Below are 23,053 nucleotides of genomic sequence, written 5' to 3' on the forward strand. Positions count from 1 at the left end.
ACCGAGACGATGGACACGGTGAAAGGTGATGTTTTTCACGGTTTCTGTCGGGGTTTTAAGCGCAGACGACATGAAGATTTTCAGCAGAGCCTCGGGGTCGTCGTTGGGGGTTTCTGGGATGCCTGAGAAGATCACGTTTTCTCACATACTGTGAGACTGGATATCCAGGACTGTCTCTTTAAGAAGCTTGTTTTCATTTTTCAGTTCTTTTACCTCCGAGGTCACCGCAGATAAAGCCAAATGGATATCTTGATTGACTTTTTGTAAGTCCTGAATTTGTTGGTATGCAAATTGCAGGCTGGTTTTCATTTCCTGAATATCTTCACCCAGCCTCTTATTAATGGATTTTAGGACCTTTGTGTGAGATTATGCCTCCAGATCTGAAATGCCTGTCGAAGTTGATGATTCATTTTTTCGGCGTTTTGCAGACTTACCTGATGTGCTCGCGGCTTTCAGTCCAGTTTCCATCACATACTCGGCGTAATATCTGTCGATGAACTCTTTGAGGTCCTCCACTCTGGCTGCTGAGAGGGCGCGTGGTCGGCTCTCGTTTGTGGCGTGGATTTAACGCTAAGAATCGTTAATATGTGCAGGTAAACAAAGTTGGTAGACTAGTCGAGGCAGCGAGCCGCCATGTTGAATTTTCACAGACTGTCACGTGACTCTCAGAACATCTCGCATCTCCCATTTTTCTCTCAATCTTGACTAGTCTACCGGTTCCTGCAGCTGAAACACATCCCCACAGCATGATGCTGCCACCACCATGCTTCGCTGTAGGGATGGTATTGGCCAGGTGATGAGTGGTGTCCTCCAAACATAACACTTGGCATTCACGCATTTGTCTCATCAGACCAGAGAATTTTGTTTCTCATGGTCTGAGAGTCTTTCAGGTGCCATTTGGCAAACTCCAGACGGGCTGCCATGTGCCTTTTACTAAGGAGTGGCTTCCGTCTGGCCACTCTACCATACAGGCCTGATTGGGGGAGTGCTGCAGCGATGGTCGTCCTGCTGGAAGGTTCTCCTCTCTCGACAGAGGAACCCTGGAGCTCTGTCAGAGTGACCATCGAGTTGTTAGTCACCTCCCTCACTAAAGCCCTTCTTCTAAAGCGACCGTGGCTCAGGTGGTAGAGGGTCGTCTTCTGATCGAGAGGTTGGGGGTCTGATCCCAGTACCTGACTATGTGTCGAAGTGTCCTTGGGCAAGACACTGAACCCTAAGTTGCATAGCAGTGCTGTCCCATTGGTGTGTGAATGTGAGAGTGATTGGGTGAATGAGCTGATATGTAAAGCGCTTTGAGACTGCTTCAGTGTGGTGATAAAGCGCTATATAAATCAAGTCCATTTACCATTCCCCAATCACTCAGTTTAGAGGGACGGCCAGCTCTAGGAAGAGTCCTGGTGGTGACCACTGTGCTCATTGGGGCCTTTAAAGCAGCAGAAATTTTTCTGTACCCTTCCCCAGACTTGAGACAATCCTGTCTCGGAGGTCTACAGACAATTCCTTCGACTTCATGCTTGTTTTGTGGTCTGACATACACTGTTAACTGTGGGACCTTATATAGACAGGTGTGTGCCTTTCCAAATTATGTCCAATAAACTGAATTTAACACAGGTGGACTCCAATTAGGCTGTAGAAACATCTCAAGGATGATCAGTGATCTTGTACTTATGTACAAGTAATTTCTTCGTTTTTTATTTTTAATAAATTTGCCAAAAATCTCAAACAAACGTTTTTAAATTGTCATTATGGGGTATTATGTGTAGAATTTTGAGGAAAAAAGTGAATTTAATCCCTTTTGGATTAAGGCTGTAACATGATGAAATGTGGGAAAAGCGAAGCGCTGTGAATACTTTCCGTATGCACTGTATATGATGTACTTGTATACATACCTACAGATACATCTAAAAAAAATTTAAATATCATGAAAATGTTTAATATTTTTGTCACTCCTTTGGGGTTTTCATTATCTGTAAGCCATAATCATCAAAGGCTTGAAATATTTCACTCTGTGTCATGAGCCTATATCATATATGGGTTTGAATTTATGAAATGAGTGACAATAAATATTAAACATTTTTATGATATTCTAATTTTTTTTAGATGTACCTGTATATGCAATTTATCTGAGATGTTGTGATAACAAGTAATATCATTATAAATCACCAAGTTAGATTGACTAAATAAACATAAACCCTTTTTAATCACTAAAACTTGCATCTTGCAGTGTACGCCTACTCTGATGCTGCCCATGCCTACGTTTAGATATGAGAGTCCCTGTATCTTATAGCAGGGAAGGTCAACATCAGTGATACAGACAGATGGACAAAACACAATTTGTGTTTAAATGAATTCTATCAAAAATAAATGTACATCAAACTTGACAATTAGCCGTTCGATTTATAAAACAAACAAAAAAACGATTATATTATTGATCCCTTGGGAAATTACAATTCCAGTAGCATTACAAAAAGAAAAGGAAAGCAGCACATGGGTTTTGAAATAACATATGAATACATAAATGCAGACTATAGAGAATATAAAAGAAACCAGAATGTACAGAAATAAATAATAAATAAACAAAAAAGGTTGGTGCTACAGACTACAACTACTGCTCCTCCTCTGTATTAAACGCTTTTAAAGAATTGATTTTAGCTTGCAACATCACATGATTACACAAAAGGTATTTTAAAACTTGTTAACACAGATTGGAAGTTTGATTGATAAAAAAAAAAAAAAAAAATACACTAATCGATCATTGTTTCTGTGTATCATGAATAAGCTCGTTATTTTTTCCTTCAGAACCTCTGCTATAATGTAAGGAGGTGTGTGAGTTGGAGCCGGTGGTCCGCACACTGTGTTGACAGTGTGGGATGCGCGACTCCAAGCTGTAGATGGGGCCCTCCACTCGGCCTCTTCTGCGCCCTACGCATAACCTACTGAGCGCGCATTTCAGCGCGCCGTGTGAACGCGCCTTTCTTCTCCTTCGTGAACCCGCATCTGTCCCACACCTTTGTACGCTCTCCTGCTTACTGGTAGAGGTGGGTAAGAAGTTTGGAGCTTGAGCGCGTCCTGCGCTTCAGAGGTTCTGGAGATGAACGCCATAACAACATTCCTGAGCTCTTTACTCTGCGTGCTAATCTGGGATCCCAGTCTGAGATGTTCCGGTAAGTTTGTGGTCACTTTCGGTCCCGGTAATATTGTTGAGAGGGCTGAAATTTGGTGAAAGAGCGGACAGACCTTTGTGGGACAGCGTAACTGCTGCAATGTGGTTCCATGTTGCGCACGCAGAATTGTGCATCATTGGCGACTCTCCTCCAGCTTTTAAGGCTGATGTGCAGCCGTAATGGCCGCGCTGACCTGTGTGTTTGGGTAACATTCCACCGTCATGTCGAACTTTAGCTGGTTTTCAGAGGAGATTTAAAGCTCTCCTCCACTCTTTATCCTCAGTCTTTGTCTTTGGATGGGTTGGAGAAAGTGCTGGTGTGAGGACTCACTTGAAAATGTTGTCATGTTAATTGAACTCTCTGTATGTCTGCCCTGCTCGTTTGGGGGGCATTTCCTGTTAGTAGCTCAGACTTTGAGGCTCACCATTTGGTCCGAGCTGAGGGGCCATGGGGGTGGGGCACAGGGGCCGACAGTACTCGCACCTTTGCCCCTCCTTTCTGCTTCTTGGATCTAAAACAATGTCTTGCTGCTGTGAGCTCTCTCAACAGGACAGAGCGCGTGTGGCTTCTTTGTGCTCATGCATCAGTAAAGATGGATTTTTCCTCACTGATCAAATTTAAAAGGTGAACAAGAGACAATACCTGAATTACAATACAATAGACATATCTAAGAATACATGATATGCAGGGGTGGGTCTACGAAATTTTGGTGGGGGGACACTGCATGGGCACAGACTTAAGGTGGCACACTAAATTTCAAATAGTAAAACAACCACTTAGAATGACAGTTAACAATACTGTTTATCCTACATGATGTAATTATTTGCAACATGGACAATTTCCCTTATATGTTGAAGCTACAAAAACTGTTAAAACATCTAAAGAAAACAAATACACTCTCAAACACATGTTTTGTAATTAAATCAATTTGCATTTACATGCAATATGAAATGATATTGAGGAAATTTTGATTCAGAAAAGGTTCTACGATTAAGGTCACCACTAGTTTTTGATGCTGTTGTAAACCAAGGAAATCTCTACTCTGCTCATCGTAGTAGCTACCTGTGTTAGCATTCCTCACTTTGAGGAATGCTAACACAGTTACAATACAATACAATATTCACAGCCACATTACACTCTTCTTGTTTTTCTAAAGTTAAAAAATAAGCAATAGTAACAGTAATTTCACATTACTATTTAATGTGTGTGTGTGTGTGTGTGTGTGTGTGTGTGTGTGTGTGTGTGTGTGTGTGTGTGTGTGTGAGAGAGAGAGAGAGAGAGAGAGAGAGGTGCATGTGTGTAGCACAATCATAATAATGATGTGAATGAAGTGTAAAGTAACTGTAGCATTTTATTTTCTGTGTAATTTTCAAACAACACTTCACTAATATACTTTTTCACATAATGCCTCACCATGTGGGCACTACAATTACAGGGGTGCCAAGTTTCAGAAAATGACAGTGCGTTCTGGCAAAAAATTTTTGGCCTTTTTCAACATCGCTTTGGCCTGTTTTAACTTTAATTTATACCTAAAGACTAAAGACTCTCCCTGCACTGTGGCCTCCTAATGCTAGTTTTAATTAACCAGAAATTAGAAATTAAAACTGTAACAAGAATTTTGACAAAATACATTTATTTGTCAATATTTCATTTCAACCAACTCTCAATCATTTAGCTGGGGACATTCTCATGTTGTAGGTGTTTGTCGCAGATTTTGATGCCTTGACACTGCTACCTTTACCTCAGCTCTCCTTGTCTGCAACAGAAAGTAGGTCATTAAAAAGCAAATCATGTAAAAAACATTAAAACATCAAGTGTTGTTTGATTGAAAGAATGTCTTAGCAGCAGACTCAATGTCCATAGAAAGACACTATTACATACAAAAATAATCAAATAAGAACAGTTTACATGAACATTAGATCAGACAAAGCATTTGTTTCATTCACTATGTATTTATGTTGATATAACCTACAAGTGCAATTCAGTTACTAGTAGGGATGTAACGATTCACTCAACTCCCGATACGATTCGATTCACGATACTGGGTTCACGATACGATTCTCTCACGATTTATTTTACAAAATGGGACTGTATTATTTTCCTTTTATATTTAATTGTCAAAAGAATCCCTTGATAAACTATTAAAAAAAATGCAATTTAACTAAAAAAAATCTTGAATGAAATAAATAAAGGAATAATAGAAATGAAAATGAAGCCTATTAATATAAATTCTGGTTCTATAATAAACAATGCAAAACTGCATAATAGTTCTTTTTCTTTTTAAAAGTGCAACTGAAAATGTATTTTGTGCCTTAACAATTGGACTTTAAAAAAAAAAAACTGTGATTACACTGATTTACGTCATATTTGTTTGGACCAGCAGAGGGCGCTGGTAACACAGTGGTCGGTTGGCATGCAGAAATTCTTGCAGTGAAGAAGAGAAGCTATGCTAGCAGACAGAGCTAATAGAAAAACGTGACTTTTACAGATATTCAAGTAATATTACAGATATTCTTTCGGTGCTAAAGGGGTAATGAATCATTTATTAACATATTTAAGAGTAGAAGGCGGCCAGAAAGAAAGTATTAGCAGACTCCGCCCGCCGCCTACACTTGTGGATAAAAAAAGTACTGCGATTCAATTTTCAGAAAATCGATATCAACCGTGATACCTATGAATCGATTTTTAACTGCCTTACGATTAATCGTTACATCCCTAGTTACTAGCAGTGTTCATAATCATAACACTGGTAGTAGCTGATTAGCATGTAGTACCTTGACGTCCTGAGCTGTCATGCCACCAACAGTGGCTGGACCATAATATAGTGCAATGCTGGCTGTTGACTGTTCTGCTTGTTCACTGTCAGAGTTAAGGATAGATCTTGAAATTTAGAATTTTGAGAAACACTGCTTTAGGGGGGTCTAAATTGATATCTACAAGTCTGTAACGCACACGCACACACACACACACACACACACACACACACACACACACACACACACACACACACACACAATGTTTTAGACGAGTAAACTAACACTATTAAAGCACACACACATACAAAGAGTTTTAATATCTAGCACTGACACACACATGTGAGTGAGAGAGAGACACACAAAATTATCATTTTTCAGACACACACACTGATGCTAAATTGGGTAGTTACATACCGTCTCAGATGGTGTCTGTCCTCTACAAACTTTCTTTCTGAAAGCATGTCAATGACTCGGCGCATTGTGTGAGAAAGATACTAGTTAGAGACGGCTCATTAAGACCCGCCTTACTTTGCTTTTGATTGGTTTATTAGTGCCTGCCATGGTTGGTTATATTTAGGTACAAAGGAGACATGGATTGGTTATCTCGGTCAGTTTAATCAGAGTTACTCGAACTACGGCAAGCCGCGAGGACCAAAGTTTTTTATCATGAAAAACATAAATAGAGTATTAAATGGAGAAATATAAGCGTGAGAAATGTCGTGTGGCATGTGGTGTGAGAATGGGTCAAATTGTGACTGTCACATTCAAAGGGTGACGCTTGGTAGCTCTGCAATTAATTCCCCTGTTAAACCCCATTATTCAGTTACGTGGTGTATGTTCTTTACATGCCATAATCTACACTAGCAATCACTGATCTAAATCAAATACTTTTGTGAAGGTGACATTAATATTAGGCCTACCCTTTGGGTTTACTCGGCAGGCTCGATTCATACAGCGGATGATTTCGGCCGAGGTGCTGTAGGATTGAAGAAGTGCTGTTATGGAAAGCTAATTCTGTTTTGCAGTTTTTCAGCTATCCCTGTCACTCCTCTCTGTCGGTCTCCGTCTCCATTTTGTATTATGCGCTTTGCGCAGACGTGATGGCATCAAAAGCCAAAGTTGCTTAAACGAAGCACCGAGTCAGAGAATTTTGCCTCTGTGTATCATTCGTTCATTCAAGCTCTTTTGCTTTGGTAAAGAAAAACGAACAGCTTTATTATCAATTTTCTCCATTACCGATTGGCCAAAGTACGTGACCCGGAAGTGTACTCTCATCCAACGCTAACGGCTTTGCTAACGGCAGTTCGGCATTACAAGGTCGCTGCTTCCAACTGTGCATCCGAAATTTGTCCTTTTCGCTTTAGCTGGTGTTGGGCACAGAACCTCCTCACGGACATTTCAGAGGATTTAGAGACTCCTAAGTGTTGCAGAGCTAAAGATATCGCGGAATGTGTAAATAAGGTATTCGTTTTCCGTTTTTTGTACGTAAGCAAAAGAGCTTGAATTTGAAAAACAAGGCGTTTTCCGTTTTTTAATTTTGGTTTTAGAAACAAATAATGAGTGTTTTTTTTTTTGTTTTTCATGTTTTTGCTACATAATGAAAAATGAATGAACGAATGATACACGGATTTAACTCAATTAACCCAAAGCATGTATGGTATGATTTCAGGAAATGTAATACACAGTAATGAAATCTAATTAGGGAAAGTTGATGAAACAGAAACAAAATGGAAATGGGTAAACCGAAGCAGAAATAACATGGCAATGAATATGAAATGATATTGAGGAAATTTTGATTCAGAAAAGGTTCTACGATTAAGGTCACCACTAGTTTTTGATGCTGTTGTAAACCAAGGAAATCTCTACTCTGCTCATCGTAGTAGCTACCTGTGTTAGCATTCCTCACTTTGAGGAATGCTAACACAGTTACAATACAATATTCCGTGTTTTAAATTTAGTACTGTATTAAGACATACAGACGTGTTAGAATCTCATTTGTTTGTTTTATAGAATATAAAAAGTATTGTTTGATGCTTTACAAATTACGTTAAGTGCGTGCCATCATAATGTATGCACTTTTGGTTGCGACCAAACTATTGCTCCTCATACATGGGCTACATGATTAACAGACCGATTGAACTACATACATAAATAATAATGTTATGGTGCTGTTGCTCTGACTTGAAGAAAGAAGACATCCAAAAGTTTTATGAGGTAAGCTTACGACCAATGGAAATTGATAAAATGATAATAAATAAATAAGTAAATAAAATAGAAAGTAGCACAGAAAAACAGAAGTAAACAGCATCCATGAATGTTGGGATGATGTACTGAAGGGAGAGTGTTCATGGGCGTGTCAGACAGGCAAAGAGTTGAGATGGAGGTGAAATCGAAGCATCATTAACAGTGTTGCTACAGAGGGAAATTTTTTTAAAGTTATTTTTGATATTTGCTGCATTTTCCAAACAATTTTGGGCTGCATAGTTATTTGAGTATGCTATAGAATGGTACAGTGTGCCTGAAAAAAACATGATACCCCCCTTTAAATAGACTTTTGTTAATTATACTTTTTGTCATGCCATTGCTGTCTCTGCATTATAGCAGGTTTATGTTTGTCCTCCACTTTTTATTCTTATGAGCACATACACACTAGGCACACATTTCCATAAAAACGAACATGTGGCTTACGTGCAGACACACACACACATGAATGCATGCATGTTCAAACACACTTGTTAGTGCTTCCCTGCCCCTCCTTCTCAAAGCTGTAAAGCCCGAAAAAACTGTAATGAACTTAACGTCCATGTTTCTGGTCTGTGAGAGTTAACAAATTGCACACAAACCCACAACATTCTAAATGTGAGGCATCATTGCTAACTATCACCTCTCCAGGCAGGCCTGAAATAACACAGAGATTGAAATCACAGGCTATGCAGCTCAGCAAAGCTGTTTAGCAGTAAGCTTATAAAAAGTGACAGCATTATTAAAGTGATGATAGGCAGCGTACGATGGAGCAAATAGAAATATTTTAGATCCATGCCAGCAACTGTGATAGATCTGTGTTACTAATGAATGTTTCTAACAATAAGGCACACCATGTTGGTGGAGAAGTCAGACAGAGTGGCTGCTGTAGCAGGGGAAAAAAGCCACAGGCTCCAAGACGAATGAGCTCAAGTCTTTCTGTGTTCACTTTAGTTAATGCCTGTTGAATTAATAGGTACCACCAGTAGCATATGATTATTTATATGATTGTAACTCTGATTTTCCATTTAAAAATAACCTCAATTGTGTTTCAGAGTATACAGATTTCCGTTTCGCATCAGTTTCATTGTCTGGCTATTAAACTTTTTGAATTTGTACCAAACATGCCAAATAGGGTTAATAGAGGAAACTACTGTTAATCATTTTATATGTACATGATTCAGATGACTTACGGAAGCTGGGAGGGTTACGTTAAAACTACACAAAATTACTGCTCCTGTTAGAACAGGCCTGAGGGCACCTCATATGCTTCATGCAGGCTACCTGCTGACCGCGGACCCCATGATGGTGATCCCTGGTTAAGTCTGTGTCATATAGCTATTTCCATTTAATTTTCAGCAAAATACAGCCAACCAGTGAATCATTCTCAAGACTTGCACGAGATCCAGCGCAGCTGTCATTACGAAGCACAATATATTGAATTAGATTATGAACGAAATTTTACATATTTGATCATTTTCTACACCTAGTACACATTCAGTCACCCATTTTCAGAGTGTGCTCCTGAGTTGGGAACACTCCATGCGCAACTCAGTGTTGTGTAGCGTGGGTTGTGTGCAGTGGAGCCTGTTAGAGAGGGCTGCTCTGTGTGTTGCAATGAGTGCAGCATAGGGGTTTGGTATCTGTGCATGTCTTTCTGACTTGGCGTGGCTTGGCAGCGCAGCCCCAGAACTGGTACTGGCCTGAGAACGGTGGTGCTTATAATGTTGACTCTCAAGAAACAATCACTCCTTTACCTTGTCTTTTTATACGAGTCTTCTGTGTGATACAGCTGTTTAAAAAACTGTTTATGCAGGTGAACAATAGCATTGTGTCTGCACTCTGCACTGGACCCTGCCTGAGATGTAAAACAAGTTTTCTACTTCCTACTTTACCTTATCGTAGCGCGTGGTGCACCATGCTGTCTTCCAATTGAACTGCGCTGCAAAATCTCTTCAACACGCCTGATTTGTGAGCAAAGCGCTACTAAGAAACCAGGCGTAATGATCACAATGCAGCACAAAGCTGTGAAATGGAACACATGGCTACTTAAGCAGCTATTCTGATTAGTGCCAAATGGTGCTTCAGGAAACTGAAATAGTTTTTTTATCGTAACAATACAGACCAAAACAAATAATGCAATGCACAGCAGTTGAGCAGTGGCTACTACAGCGCATCGCTATGGCAGTACTTGTTCACCAAGACAGATACTTCCTACCATGCTGAGATTCTAATCTTTTCCTTGATTTGTTTGTAGCGCAGTGGCAGTGTAATTCGTAAACACAGTCAGTTGTTTTGAATACTTACAAAAGGAGTCACTTTCTTCCTGCCCTGCTTCACTTTTACTTATTTTTTGATCAAAGAAAGACTACATTTCAGCCAGTATTATTGACTCATAAACAAGCTAGTTTCACTGTTTGTAGCGGCACTCGTCACTTCATCCAGTAGAGGCAATATGAGCAGAGTGTGACTACTAAAAATGAAATGAACACTGCTGCTGCACTATGATCAAACTCTAATGAAGGCAATTGTGGATGTAAATCGCATTAAAACTGGCTTTCGGTGGGATGATGTTTAAGTGTGAAATAAGGGGACAATATTGTGTCTCTTAATATAAATCTCTGCTACGTGTGACTTTATCTGCTCTCGTTTATCTACCATCCCCAGGGAAAGCGTAAACCTCCTAAACAAAAACGGTATTTTAGTTCAATTTAACAGTATTCTTCCCTTTCACCTAGCGCCACTGCTGAAATCCCTGAAGATAGAGATTCCACTAGAAGGCTTAATTGTTGCCGAACTCTGACACAGAGCTCTAAAAAGACATTTCAAAAACATTGGAAATGAATCAGTGTGATACACTGTAACAAAAAAATATTTCAAATCACTCAAGGTATTCTTTAAAAACATGCTTTAAGCTATTACAATGTTATCTGCTGAGCTTAGGGATTTATTTATTTAAAAAAATATATGCATAATTGTTTTCTGTGGTATACACACAACTTTAGAGCTACACAATCTTAATTTCCATTGGCTAAGGCAGTGGGAAAATTAGTGTCCACAGACAATGTTTTATCGGCCTTGCAACCACCTACATCAAATCACTAATCAATAAGGATTTTGGGGTGTAAATATTTCATTGTGTACATGTCAACAGCATTCTAGTCCTTTTTCTCTCTTTTTTGCTTGCTTTTCAGTCCAATTTGCTTACTTTTGTTCATCACTGAGGAGATATTTTGATGTTAAGCTGTGTTTCTGTGTTTCGCGTGTTATCGTCTTGCATGATGTTTTCAAATGCAAACAATATTTTTAAAGACAATGTCGTGCTCGTGCAAATTGTTTTGTGCATGAATTGAACTGTTTTCCTTGCCGCCATGATGAATTCATGTTGGGTGTGGGATACGTATGTATGTGTATATACGTATATATGCATATGTGTGTATCCATAAAATGAAGAGTCCGTCCTTAAGACTGCTCTACTGTAAAGTGTCTTGAGATACCATTGGTTATGATATGGCGCTATACAAATAAAAGATTGATTGATTGATTGATTTGACTGTTTTAGAAAATCAAGTGAGCAGCTCTTTCAATAAGCCTGTTTGCATCTGGGGCTTAGTACCCAATCGCTCATCGTGGTGTGACCTGGTGTCCTGGCTCTCCCTTGCTGTAGGGCTGTTGTTGTAATTCATTAATCTCTTGGTGTGATAGCAGCTGGCGCCTATGGATGTCCTGGTTCCCCATCCCCAACACTGGACACGGTTCTTGTTAATCCAGGCGACATTCAAGCTGGTATGTCATTATTGGTATCGCTCATATTTGAGATAGGCGGGTGGCATTAGGGGTTTTGCTGGTTGCCCAAGTTGGGATTTGAACCACATCCCACAGTATGACAGTACAGCACTCTATATAATTTGATTAAATATAAAACCTGGTAACCATTCCAAAAACAAATTAAAAAATATTCTTGGAAGTTTTTGCTGCACTATTAGCCTACAATAACAATGACTAAACGTGTGTGTTAAACAGACAAGACATTTCTCCTGGGCTCAGTTTTCCAAAAGGTTTAATCTGGATAAAATTGATCTTGAATTGGTAATCTTTTTTTTTTTTTTTTTTGCTATACATCACGTAATCCATTCATTTTTCAAAGCAACATTGGATTAGGACAATCCGGTCCGAATATACATTTTTCAGGATCACCAAATCTGGATAACCAGTGCTCATCTTTGTTTGATGAAGGGCGCTTCAGCCTTTGGAAACCCTGACAACAAGCAAACAGGACATGCAACAAGGGACACAATAGTTACAGTATTTCTGATTTGGATTTGTTTTGGAACTCAAAAAGAACTGATGCCATTGCCATTGCTTTATTTTTTAGTGGTGCATTGCATGCACCACTAAAAAAAATCTTAAAACAAAACAACAATATTTTTGATTGTGATGAATATACATCAATTAGTGATATAATTTAATATGATATTTGTGGTCAATATTTACAGCTGTATGTGGAATATTTTATCAAGTCAAACCCCTGCTGTAGACCCAGGGGTCTGCAATCTTTACTCTCAAAGGAGCCACTTTGCCTAATCTCGCCTGGATTAAAGTCCTTCCAGAGCCGAGAGAAAAACCTTCTCAAGGAAGACAACACAGAGTAAAAAATTTTATACAGTTAAAATAATATTGAATATTTTTGCGAGTTAATGGATTTGAAGGGCTACATGCATATTAAGGAGGCATGTTGGCAGTTAAATCAATCTTTACCCACTCAAATACAATCTCTATTTTCTTCCAGAATAGGCCTTTTGTTAGTTTAGTTATTTTACCAGGGTTTTAAAACTTTAGCAACAGGTGCAAGGAGAATTGATGGTCTGTAGAGGTAGCAGGAGTTAAAATAGGAAGGTAGCAGAGTTAATGCACAATGTGATTTATTTTTAGGGTAACCAATTGCTTTGTCAGAATTCCATTAGATGTTAATGCCATCAATCATCAATTCCATCTGTAAGAAATAACAATTGATTATTTTAATATCAAAAGATATTTTGCAAATATCTTTGCAAAAGAGTCAAAGAGCCACATGAGGCTCCAGAGGTTGCAGATCCCTGGCCTATACTGAAAAGCTGAATACATTATAGCTTACCTAGCCTAACGGATCAACAAATTAAATTAAAACCTTATGATTATGAATACATTTGATGTCTTGTAGGCTATACTGCATTATCCAAACAGTATTATTTGATACACTTTTAAAGTTTCATTACATTTTGGGCCTGAAATCCATGCTGAATCTATCCTTTTGATGGGATCAGTTTAATCCATATTTTTTGGATCAAAGTGATCCCAATCCTACTAAAAAGTTCTGAAAAACCCAAACTAAAGAATTGATCCGGATCAAAAACAAGATTGGATTACGTGATCTAATCCGATTACGTAATCCATTTTTTCTTTCAAAAAAACTTTTTCACGATTTGATCCAATCCGCTATCCATATTCCGAGCTGATTACTTTTGAAAAACCGAACCCTGGAGAGGATTTATTAGGTCCAGAGTCTCATAGAACATAGAGTGAATGCAGAAACTGTATTTCCACTAGTGTCCTATTGTGGCTGCATTGAGGTTCCTGACAATTGGGTTTGGTGTGTGCTGCTTTCTGCTTTGCTTCAGATAGGTTTTACATTTATCCAAGGAAGGAAGGCTTTTGACCAAAACCAGCTGAACATTAAACATCAATGTGTGTATGTGTGTGCATGCCTGTGCGTGAGAGAGATGTGCACTGGTAATGCTGGCTGGTTATACATACTGCATAAACTATTGGCTGTAATATTTTGCTAGGGAAGCATGCTGCTGACAAACATTGACATGTGACCCTCATTTAATAACCTTGCGTGAAAACGGGTGAAATCTGAGTGCACATTGTGTCGTACGACAGGACCAAAGTGGGACTTGTGAAACATTTGTATCTGACCAATAATGAAGGGCCATGGCGATGTTTGTGTGATGAGCATTGTGTAAAGTTTTAGTACTCTCTCTCTCTCTCTCTCTCTCACACTCACACATACACCTTGCTATGTATTTTTCTTTGTACTTATTTTGCGGAGTCCGCAGGGCCAATTAAATGCAAAGCTCAGGATTCACTACCGCGCGGACTTCTACGCGTAATTGGTGTCACACAAAACACTGCTCGGCATTGTATCGACCCGCATTAAATGTAACACCGACCTGCATTTCACCCTCCTGGTGAAACAGAGGAGGAGAGGGGAACACGAGCTTAGAGGAGAGACCGGCAGATGAGCTATGACAGTAGCAACACCTTTAAAACACATCCCAGGAGTACAAGGACTACAGAGAAGCGCTAAGAATCATGAGACATGTAGGATTTTAATGGAAACTACTATGCGGCGGTGCGCCCAATTATTCAAGCTCTGAGGAAAACGGAGAGTCCACAATGAGTCCGTTGTGCGCGGGGTCCGCCCAAGTATGTTTGAGCCTTAACCCTAATCCTACGCTTGGAATGTGTACTTAGGAAAACTACCTATTAATAAATAGTTTTGGCTGGACGGCCATCTTGGATTATGTCATCATCGCAGTAAATCGCGCCTGCGCAGAATGACCCTTCAATCAAGCAAGTTAAGTGTTTACAAGAAAGCGGAATTATCTCATTCGGAATTAAAATCAGAATACACCAGCCACTTAATTCGGATTTAAGTTAAATTCGGTCAGTTTAAAGAGGAATTAACCTTTATTCTGCTTTAAAGAGAAATTAAAGCTCCTGCGTAAACATGGCCTTAAACTTCACCCACATTGGCAATGTTTACATGAGAGCTTTAATTCCCCTTTAAGTCAGAATAAAAATTAAAGCCTCTTTAAACTGACATTGTAAACAATTCCAAATGAAAATGGCTATTCCGAATTAAACTTAAATCTGAATTGAGTACCTGGTTAATTCTGATTTTAATTCCGAAAGGAATAATTCCTCGATCTTAATTCCGCTTGAAATTAATTCCGGTCGTTCTGTGCATTGTTTGTTCTGTGTCTTGTTGCGATGACATATTCCAGGATGGCCACTAACACAGAACATGTGTGGACCTGAGTGGATTATTGATCATGTTGAGATGGTGAGATAAAACCATCAACTAACCAAGCTAAACGAGTCATCCCTGCGTGTCGGGAGGAGGGGGAAGTTTAAATTTAAAACACAGCATATTGTATTGTAAGAATGGTACAGTGTTAGCTTGCTTCAATATATTAGAATGTTTATCAAAGTGAGGAATGCTAACAACAACATTGAGTTACAGTATCGCTTACCCGTGCTGCTGGCTCTGAAGAAGTAGTCCTCTTTAGAAGAGATTGCAATGCTTTTTAGTGTCAGTGTACTTATTAATCCACTTTTAAATAAGCTCTTGTTTTGAAAGCAGATGTTTTTAGGAGGAGGGCCTCTTCCAAAGATGAACTCCAACCATTGTTGACGAATTGTTTCATCCTTGGGAAGTGTAAAAGAGGGCTGTTTTTTTTCGCATTCCGAAAATACATTTTCTTGCTGAAGACATTTTTAAAAAGTAAAGGCAGGTAGCTACTACGACAAGCAGAGTAGACTGATTGACACATAGTTTTCTCTCTGAAGTGTGTCCTGGAATCGGGGGGAGGGGAGTGATTTTTTTTTAAATTCTTTATGCGTACATAGATTATTACAGACAATATAAGCCAGGGGTTTCTTACAAAAGCATTTAAAATAAGTAAATTTAAAAGCCAAATCAGCAGAGGCGGGTGCTGTGGGCTGAACTGAGGACGAGAACATAGGAGGGGCCTCGTCCCCAGGTGGAGCCCCGTCCCCTCGAGCAAAACAGCAGGAAAATGGCTGTTGGCAGGAAATTCAGAAATTACTCAAAAATACGTGAATCACTCTGAGCAACACTGGAGGTATGTTTTTCAGGAGGGAATGACACACTAACATAATATAAAGCTTGAAAAAGTGATTTTTACATGATGCCCCCCCTTTAAGCAGAAGATGTGTGAGTGTCAAACATGTTGGGCATGCTCTCAGGGACATTCAAGTAAAAGACAGAGTTCATTGATGAAGGTATAAACATTCTGTGTGGCAGCCATATATGGTCAAAAACAAAAAGCAGAAAGTCAAAAGAATATCTTTGTTGACTGTTGTATTTGTCCACGAGAGGTAACACGCAGAGAATTGACTATCAGGAAGTGCCCTGCCACATCGCCTCCATTTGGAAGTAATTATAATTCTGGGGCTGAGACCAATTAAAGCAGTCTGTGATACTCATGAACAGGCATTCGTTTGGACTAACTTGAGGACAGAAAGAACCTCATACTTCCTGTTCACCTGGTGATTGGTTGTATCAGTATGATATAGCTGTTTCTCATTTTGACATGGTGACTGCTATATTTGATCATGCCATAGATAGATCTCGCTTTTTTGTTTGTTGAACGGTACAACGTTAACATCTGGACAGAATGGGAAATGGGAACACATCACCCTAATTTTTTGTCCCACAGGCTTCTGTGCACAGATAACCTGGTGAACATAAGACACATCTATCTCTGAACAGTTTCAAATCATTTGGTACTCATCAGTCAAACTAGAGCAGGGCTATTCAACTGGCAGCCCGCGGGCCAAAACTGACCCACTCCTCAAACCCTACCAGCCCGTGGCCCATCTATCCATAATTAGTGAACAAATTGTCTAATGTCCGCTAAAAACTGTACACACGTGGCTTTGCATCACTTTTCAACATTTTACGGCACTTCGCGACACTTCACGGCCCTCTGTGACAGTTTTGAGTTGTGATGTTTTCCGGTGCTGCTTACACCGCGAAATTATGGGTCTGTTGCATATTATGAAAAGGCACTTCAGATAAACAGAAGGCATGGCACATTCAAAGGAAAAGTACAATGTCCGACGGCATTTCAAGATGACCCATGCATACTGTGACAACGACTACCCACTGGGTTTAGATGCTCAGCAGACAAAACTAAAAAACACTTACTTTAAACTACCAACGAAGCTGAGCAATCTTCTCCCGCACTTGCACGCTGCAGCAGAAGTAGCATGGATACTCACGAAAAAGAAACAGTCATTTTCAGATGCGGAAATGGTGAAAGAATGTATAATTGCCGCTGTCGATGAGGTGGTAACAGTCAACAAAGTGAAACAACAGGTAATATCTTCTATTAAGGAAATTCCTCTGTCGGATTCGACAACTGCGAGAAGGGTAGATGTTTTATCCATATACATTTTCAGTTTACTTATTTCTTGCACTTTTTAACCAGCAGTACTGTCATTATTATTTGATTAAACTTGAAGCTGCTTGTGTTTTTTATTACATGTACAAAAAGGGGAGATACTAAAACCCGGAAACATTTTGGAGGCATAGGCTACCGTAGACAGAGTAAATTCTGCCCCATATTGCATGCTCAGGCTGCAATATCACCAAGTTTATCATTGTACCGGTTGTTAGAGCTACTATCTTTACCAGCGACTCAGGGAGAAAATTTTATTCCGGCTTATTGTTTTTTGGAGTTTAATAGGGTTTTATTTACCGATGACTAGTTCCTACTGCATATTTACAAGTTTATACATAGTGCATAGTTCCTACATATATAGGGTACATCTGACTGAGGTAACCTTTTAAATAATAATCATATTATTAAAAAAATGAATAAATAAAAAAAAAAAAATACAACTGGTTTCCATGTGTTTCCGAGTAATAGGAACTCGTCGCCGTAAATAAAGCCCAATAAAACTCTGGAAAACCAAAACCAGAAATAAATATTTGCTCCCTGGTAAAGATAGTATCTCTAACAACTGGTAAAAACTTGGTAAAAAACTTGCAGTTGTAGTACGGGGCAGAAATGACTCAGTCTCTGAAATGTTTCCGGGTTGCTGTTACAGGTGCTGTTACTGTTATTTAAACCAGAAGCTGGTCAGTTTTCAGTTGCTGTTTTTTTTCTTGCACAGAAAGCGAGCAGGTTTTTTTGTGACTGTGCTCTTTTAAAAAAACTAAAGCTGAAGCTAGTTATGTTTTTTAAAATGTCTTGGACAAAAAGCCAAGAGGCATATGTCTTTGTGACTATACTTATTTTTAAGTTCAACCTGAAGCTAGTTATGTTTTTGTTGTTGTTGTTGTTGGGTTTTTTTTTTCAATTTCTTGCACAAAAAGCCAGGTGCTGTTACTGTTATGTAATGAAACCAGGAATTGATTGTGTTTTTCAGTTTATTTATTTCTTGCACTTCTTAACCAGCAGGTGCTGTGATTATTATTTAATCAAACTTGAAGCTGCTTGTATTTTATCTTACTTGTACAAACATCCAACTGGTGCTGTTCATAGAATTTAAAGAGTTCAATAAAAATATTAAAAATGTGATGGTGCTTTGTGTCAGTTCATTACGAGAGCAACTGTACCAGGAATGTCCAGCCCACAAACCATAGCCTTCTGACAAAATGACCCACAGCAAAAGGTAGTTGAGTAGCCCTGAACTAGAGGCTTGTTTTTCCATCCACTTTTTAATGACTGCATGGCTTTCTTATCATCAGTAGCCCAATTTAAAAGTTGCTGTCTATGCAAACGCATTAATCTGAAATACACTGAAAAAACATTAAAGTAAACCATGATAAACCCATTTCTACAAACTGTAAAGTTGAAGTTAAACACTTCATACAGTGTTGGTAGTTAATTAGGAATTAAATGAATGTGTAAGTAATATAGAGAAAGAAGATGTCTTAAAAAAAACAAACTGTTTTAACTGTCAGGAGCAGTAAACGGAGCAGGTCTTGATGTGCATTGAGTAAGTAAGAAATCCTCTTCACTACCATCATAGATGTTGGGAGTGAAAAAAGTGTTGAAGGGTTTACAGGTGATGTTTGTGAACTTTGAATAAAATCCAGATAAGCAATAATATAATTAAAGCTACTTCCACACCAGGATAAATTGTCCAGGACATAGACTGACTGGGTGGAGAACAGCTGATCATTGTAACACCTTGATTTGGCTTGTTAGGGAGCTGCATCAGTTACAGAGATGCTTTTTTTTTTTTAATCATTATAGCTCAGATCGTACAAATGTTGATTTGATTAGTGATTCAATCTCTTACTGGCAGGGCCAGATTAACACTTCACTGTATCCTGGGCAACAATTTTCAAGGGCCCCAATCATCATGACCCCAGGATTACTATAATATGGCAAATGAATAAATAAATTCCAGTAATATACATACATTTACTCACTACACCAATATCTAATTCCATCTCCATCTTCCATTGTGGGCGCCGCAAAAGGCTGCCCCGGTGTGTTGATGTGTCTTCTTCACTGCAACTACCAAGTCAAATTCCTCGTATTGTTCTAAACTGTACCTGGTCAATAAAGCTGATTCTGATTCTGATTCTGATTCTGATTCAAGTGCATTTTGTTGTACAGATGTGCAAATGCTCATAGAAATACAAATGCACCACTATATTCTCGTCAAAGCCCCTCCCTCACATATGATGCTATGAAATAAAACACAGCAGCATCAGTATAATCAGGCAAAACATAAACATCTGAAAACCTGTCAATTTCTCTCAAAGAAATGCTGATCTGAAAAAATACTCTGGAGTGAAAAAATGACCTATGTTCGGTGTATGTTTCTTTAAATTTTCTGCGTTTCTGATCTCCTTCTTGTTTAGTTTCCGTTTAGCGCTCCCACTTAGCTGCCTCTCCATGTTTGCATTTTTTTGAGTTGCACAGAGCAGTGGTTCCCAAACTTTTTGTGCCCAAGGTACACCAAAGGACAAGTAAAAATCTGAAGGCACACCTATTGTGCAAAATAGCCTTTATAACACGTGTTATTACTCATATCATGTACAATATCTGTAAATGTGTATAATTATTTATGAAAGCCAAATAAAATGCAACAAAAACAACTATATTACTCATGAAATATATGTTTACAAATATATATAAAGAAATGAAGTATATTTTACCCATGTATTATGAAATGAGTGCATACATAAAAAAATAATTATTTTTGTGTTGCAATAATATTGCAGTAATTAGGGCCCTATGAAACCAGTATTATTTTTTCCAAATTCTGTTTTCCACATTTTTTTTTTTTCGAAATCATTTTTTTCATAAAATATTAGTTTTTAACTCCTGTGAGAAAACTAAATAAACACTAATAAATAAAAAACCGATAATTAAACAAAATGTCAAAAATGAAGAATAAGATACAATTAAAAGGTAGATATAAGTTGTAGTGACATGGATTGTTCCATGTCACTACAACTTCCATGGAGGGGGCGGTGCACCTAATAAACGGTCCCCGGAAACATTTCCCCATAAAAATGTTCCTTTCCTTCACGGTGACGGCGTTTCATTTATAGGGCCCTAAATAATAATAATGTATGATTGTTGTCCCAAAATCCCACAGCACACCTGGACTTGCCTCACTGCACACCAGTGTGCCGCGGCACACCGTTTTGGAACCACAGGCGTAGAAGTTGATTTGCGTCACCTGGTTTTGAAGAGGGTCTCATCTCATAGCCACAGGCAGGTGCAGGGTTTCTGTGCAGCGCAACTGCTCCGAGCAGCGGACAGTTAACATTATAAGCAAGAGAAAACCAGATATTTTCCTTATGCCCTCACTACTACGGGCCCTTTAGTGGTCGTGGGCCCCTGGGCAATTGCCCAGTTGCCCATATGGTTAATCCGGCCTTGCTTACTGAGTGACCATGGCCCGTTGCCCTTCGGTAGGGCTGGGATGTCTTGACTTCACATTTGATATAAATCAGGGATCTCAAACTCAAATTACCTGGGGGCTACAGTAGGCAGAATCTGGGTGAGGCTGGGCCGCATCAGTTATTCCACAAAAAAAAAATGAAATCTTCATAAACGTCATTACTAACAGTTCTTTAAAGGTAGGGTAGGCAATTTTTAAAAGCTAGCATGATTTTGAATGTAGCCTCCTCGATGGCCCCGCCTTTACCCCCCTCCCCTCTGTGCTCCGTCTCACTCACATGTGCACAGCTGCTGCAGAAGAGGAGCTCAGCTCATCGCTTGTATTGTGTAGAAACGTCGTTGTCTCAATCAGCAGTAAGTAAACAATAAACTTTACCATCATATATGTTAAAAAATGTGACCAAAAACACTGTTTTAACTCTGTCAGCGGTGACGCGCTTTCAGTGTGAGCTCGTGCATGCGAGGGATCGAGAACAAAGCAGGGAGACAGGGAGATGTAATTGGTTAAAAAAGATTGGTTGGAGTTATTACAGGTTTACAGCTGCTACAGTTGACAGATTTTCTTCATTCCTTTTTCAGTGCACATAAGATCTTAATTTCTGTCAGGACATAAAGACAATTTCAGGTATTCCACAAAAAACTTTGGTAAAAAAAATTAAATCTTCATAAATGTCATTACTTCTGAACATGAACTGCCCTGAACATGAATGCAACATTGACAAACATGAAAATTTCTTCTGAACATGGCTTCTCTTGCCTGGTATTACGGTAACTGTATTATGCGCCATCTTTGGTAATAGTGTCACAGTTGTAAATGGGGTTAGGCAGTATAAGTCTTGACTTCAGCCTAAACCCCTTAGGTCAGGAATAATTTAGCTCTTGAAATATTAAAAGTACATGTTTTTTTTTTGTAATGTACAAGATCTCTGAAATCATGTGACATGTGTTCTAAATGAAATAAACTACTACTAGTACTTATATTATTCTATTTGTTAAGATGCTAGCAGCTAGCAGTAACAGCTATAATGTAAACAATGGATGGAGGGTTAGACCGGGGAGGGGAGAGATGAGTCCGAGCAGCTGGACACTCTCACTGATAAACTAGCAAAGCTCTCAAGTCTCAAGCATTGGACGTGAGACACACGCATTTTAACCTGATGTGAGGAGTGGGTGCATGCGTGCGGCTGATGCGTGCGGCTGATGCGGAAAAGTCCGGGTTCAAAGCTTGTGGCTAAATGTCTTTGTGACCACAACAGAATTTATCTCTGAGCTGCTTTTCAAAGGTGGACAGACTTGCTGCTTTCAAAAAGATTCCGAACGGATCAGGATTAGCTGACATTTCTCATGTACAGGTAATAAACATGTTTTAATTAAAAGTTATGGCACTCTATCAATAAATTTGTAGTTTTTGTAGTTTGTTCCAGAAAGAGAAATCCCAGAAATCAAAAAACAGGGGGACCTGGCGGACTGGGATCCAGGTCCGTACCCCAAGACCTTTTTGTTCGGACCTCCAAACATTTTTGTTTAAAAGTACTGAAATAAATTATATAAATTCATTTTTACTGAAAGTTATTTTTGAACAGGCAGGGCAGCTATGTCTGTGTTGGGTCCTTTGCAAGAGCCTGGGTCCGGAGAGATCACAAACTTTGGCTTGTACACACATTACTATGAGATACGTGAATGGATTATGGCGTTGTCAAAAATTTGAAAAGTGGACTCTGAAAACCGCATCTTTCAAGATGAGTTGACTGAGGCGTATGCTTTCATTTTGCCTTCATCTAGTCTACAAGGCCCAGACAAGAGTCTGTTGCTCTTGTTAAAAGTGGAAACATCAAGCGGCATTTTGAGACAGACACAAAACTTTCAACAAATATTACCCACCAGGATCACCCGCGAGGACGAGGAAAATTGGTGAGCTGAAAGGACAGTATGAGCATGCGACACAGGTGATAGCACATTCCCTTACGGCACAGCAACAAGCCTACGAGTGCTCACTTCAAGTACAATAGATTTTGGGCAAACATAAAAAGCCTTTTACTGACTCCGGAATGGTGAAAGAGTCTATGGAGGCGTTGGCAGAAACGCTGTTTGAGGGTGCAGTCAGTCGACTGAAAGAGGACATCCCAGAGCGCTTGTCATATCACTGCATTATCCACATGTCTGTTCT

The 23,053-nt window shown here is 39.2% G+C and overlaps 1 protein-coding gene across 1 annotated transcript in view; it reads left to right on the forward strand.

The window, feature by feature from the left end:
* Nucleotides 1–2,905: 2,905 nt before the first annotated feature.
* The window catches only part of ror2 (receptor tyrosine kinase-like orphan receptor 2), an 81,359-nt gene continuing 61,211 nt past the window's right edge, over nt 2,906–23,053 (forward strand). Inside the window, exon 1 of the mRNA XM_028462569.1 lies at nt 2,906–3,164. Within this exon, the coding sequence (XP_028318370.1) occupies nt 3,092–3,164 (73 nt within the window). The 5' untranslated portion in view covers nt 2,906–3,091. The remainder of the gene's footprint in view (nt 3,165–23,053) is intronic.

The sequence above is a fragment of the Gouania willdenowi genome, chromosome 12 (assembly GCF_900634775.1).
Source record: "Gouania willdenowi chromosome 12, fGouWil2.1, whole genome shotgun sequence".
Classification (NCBI taxonomy): Eukaryota; Metazoa; Chordata; class Actinopteri; order Blenniiformes; family Gobiesocidae; genus Gouania; species Gouania willdenowi.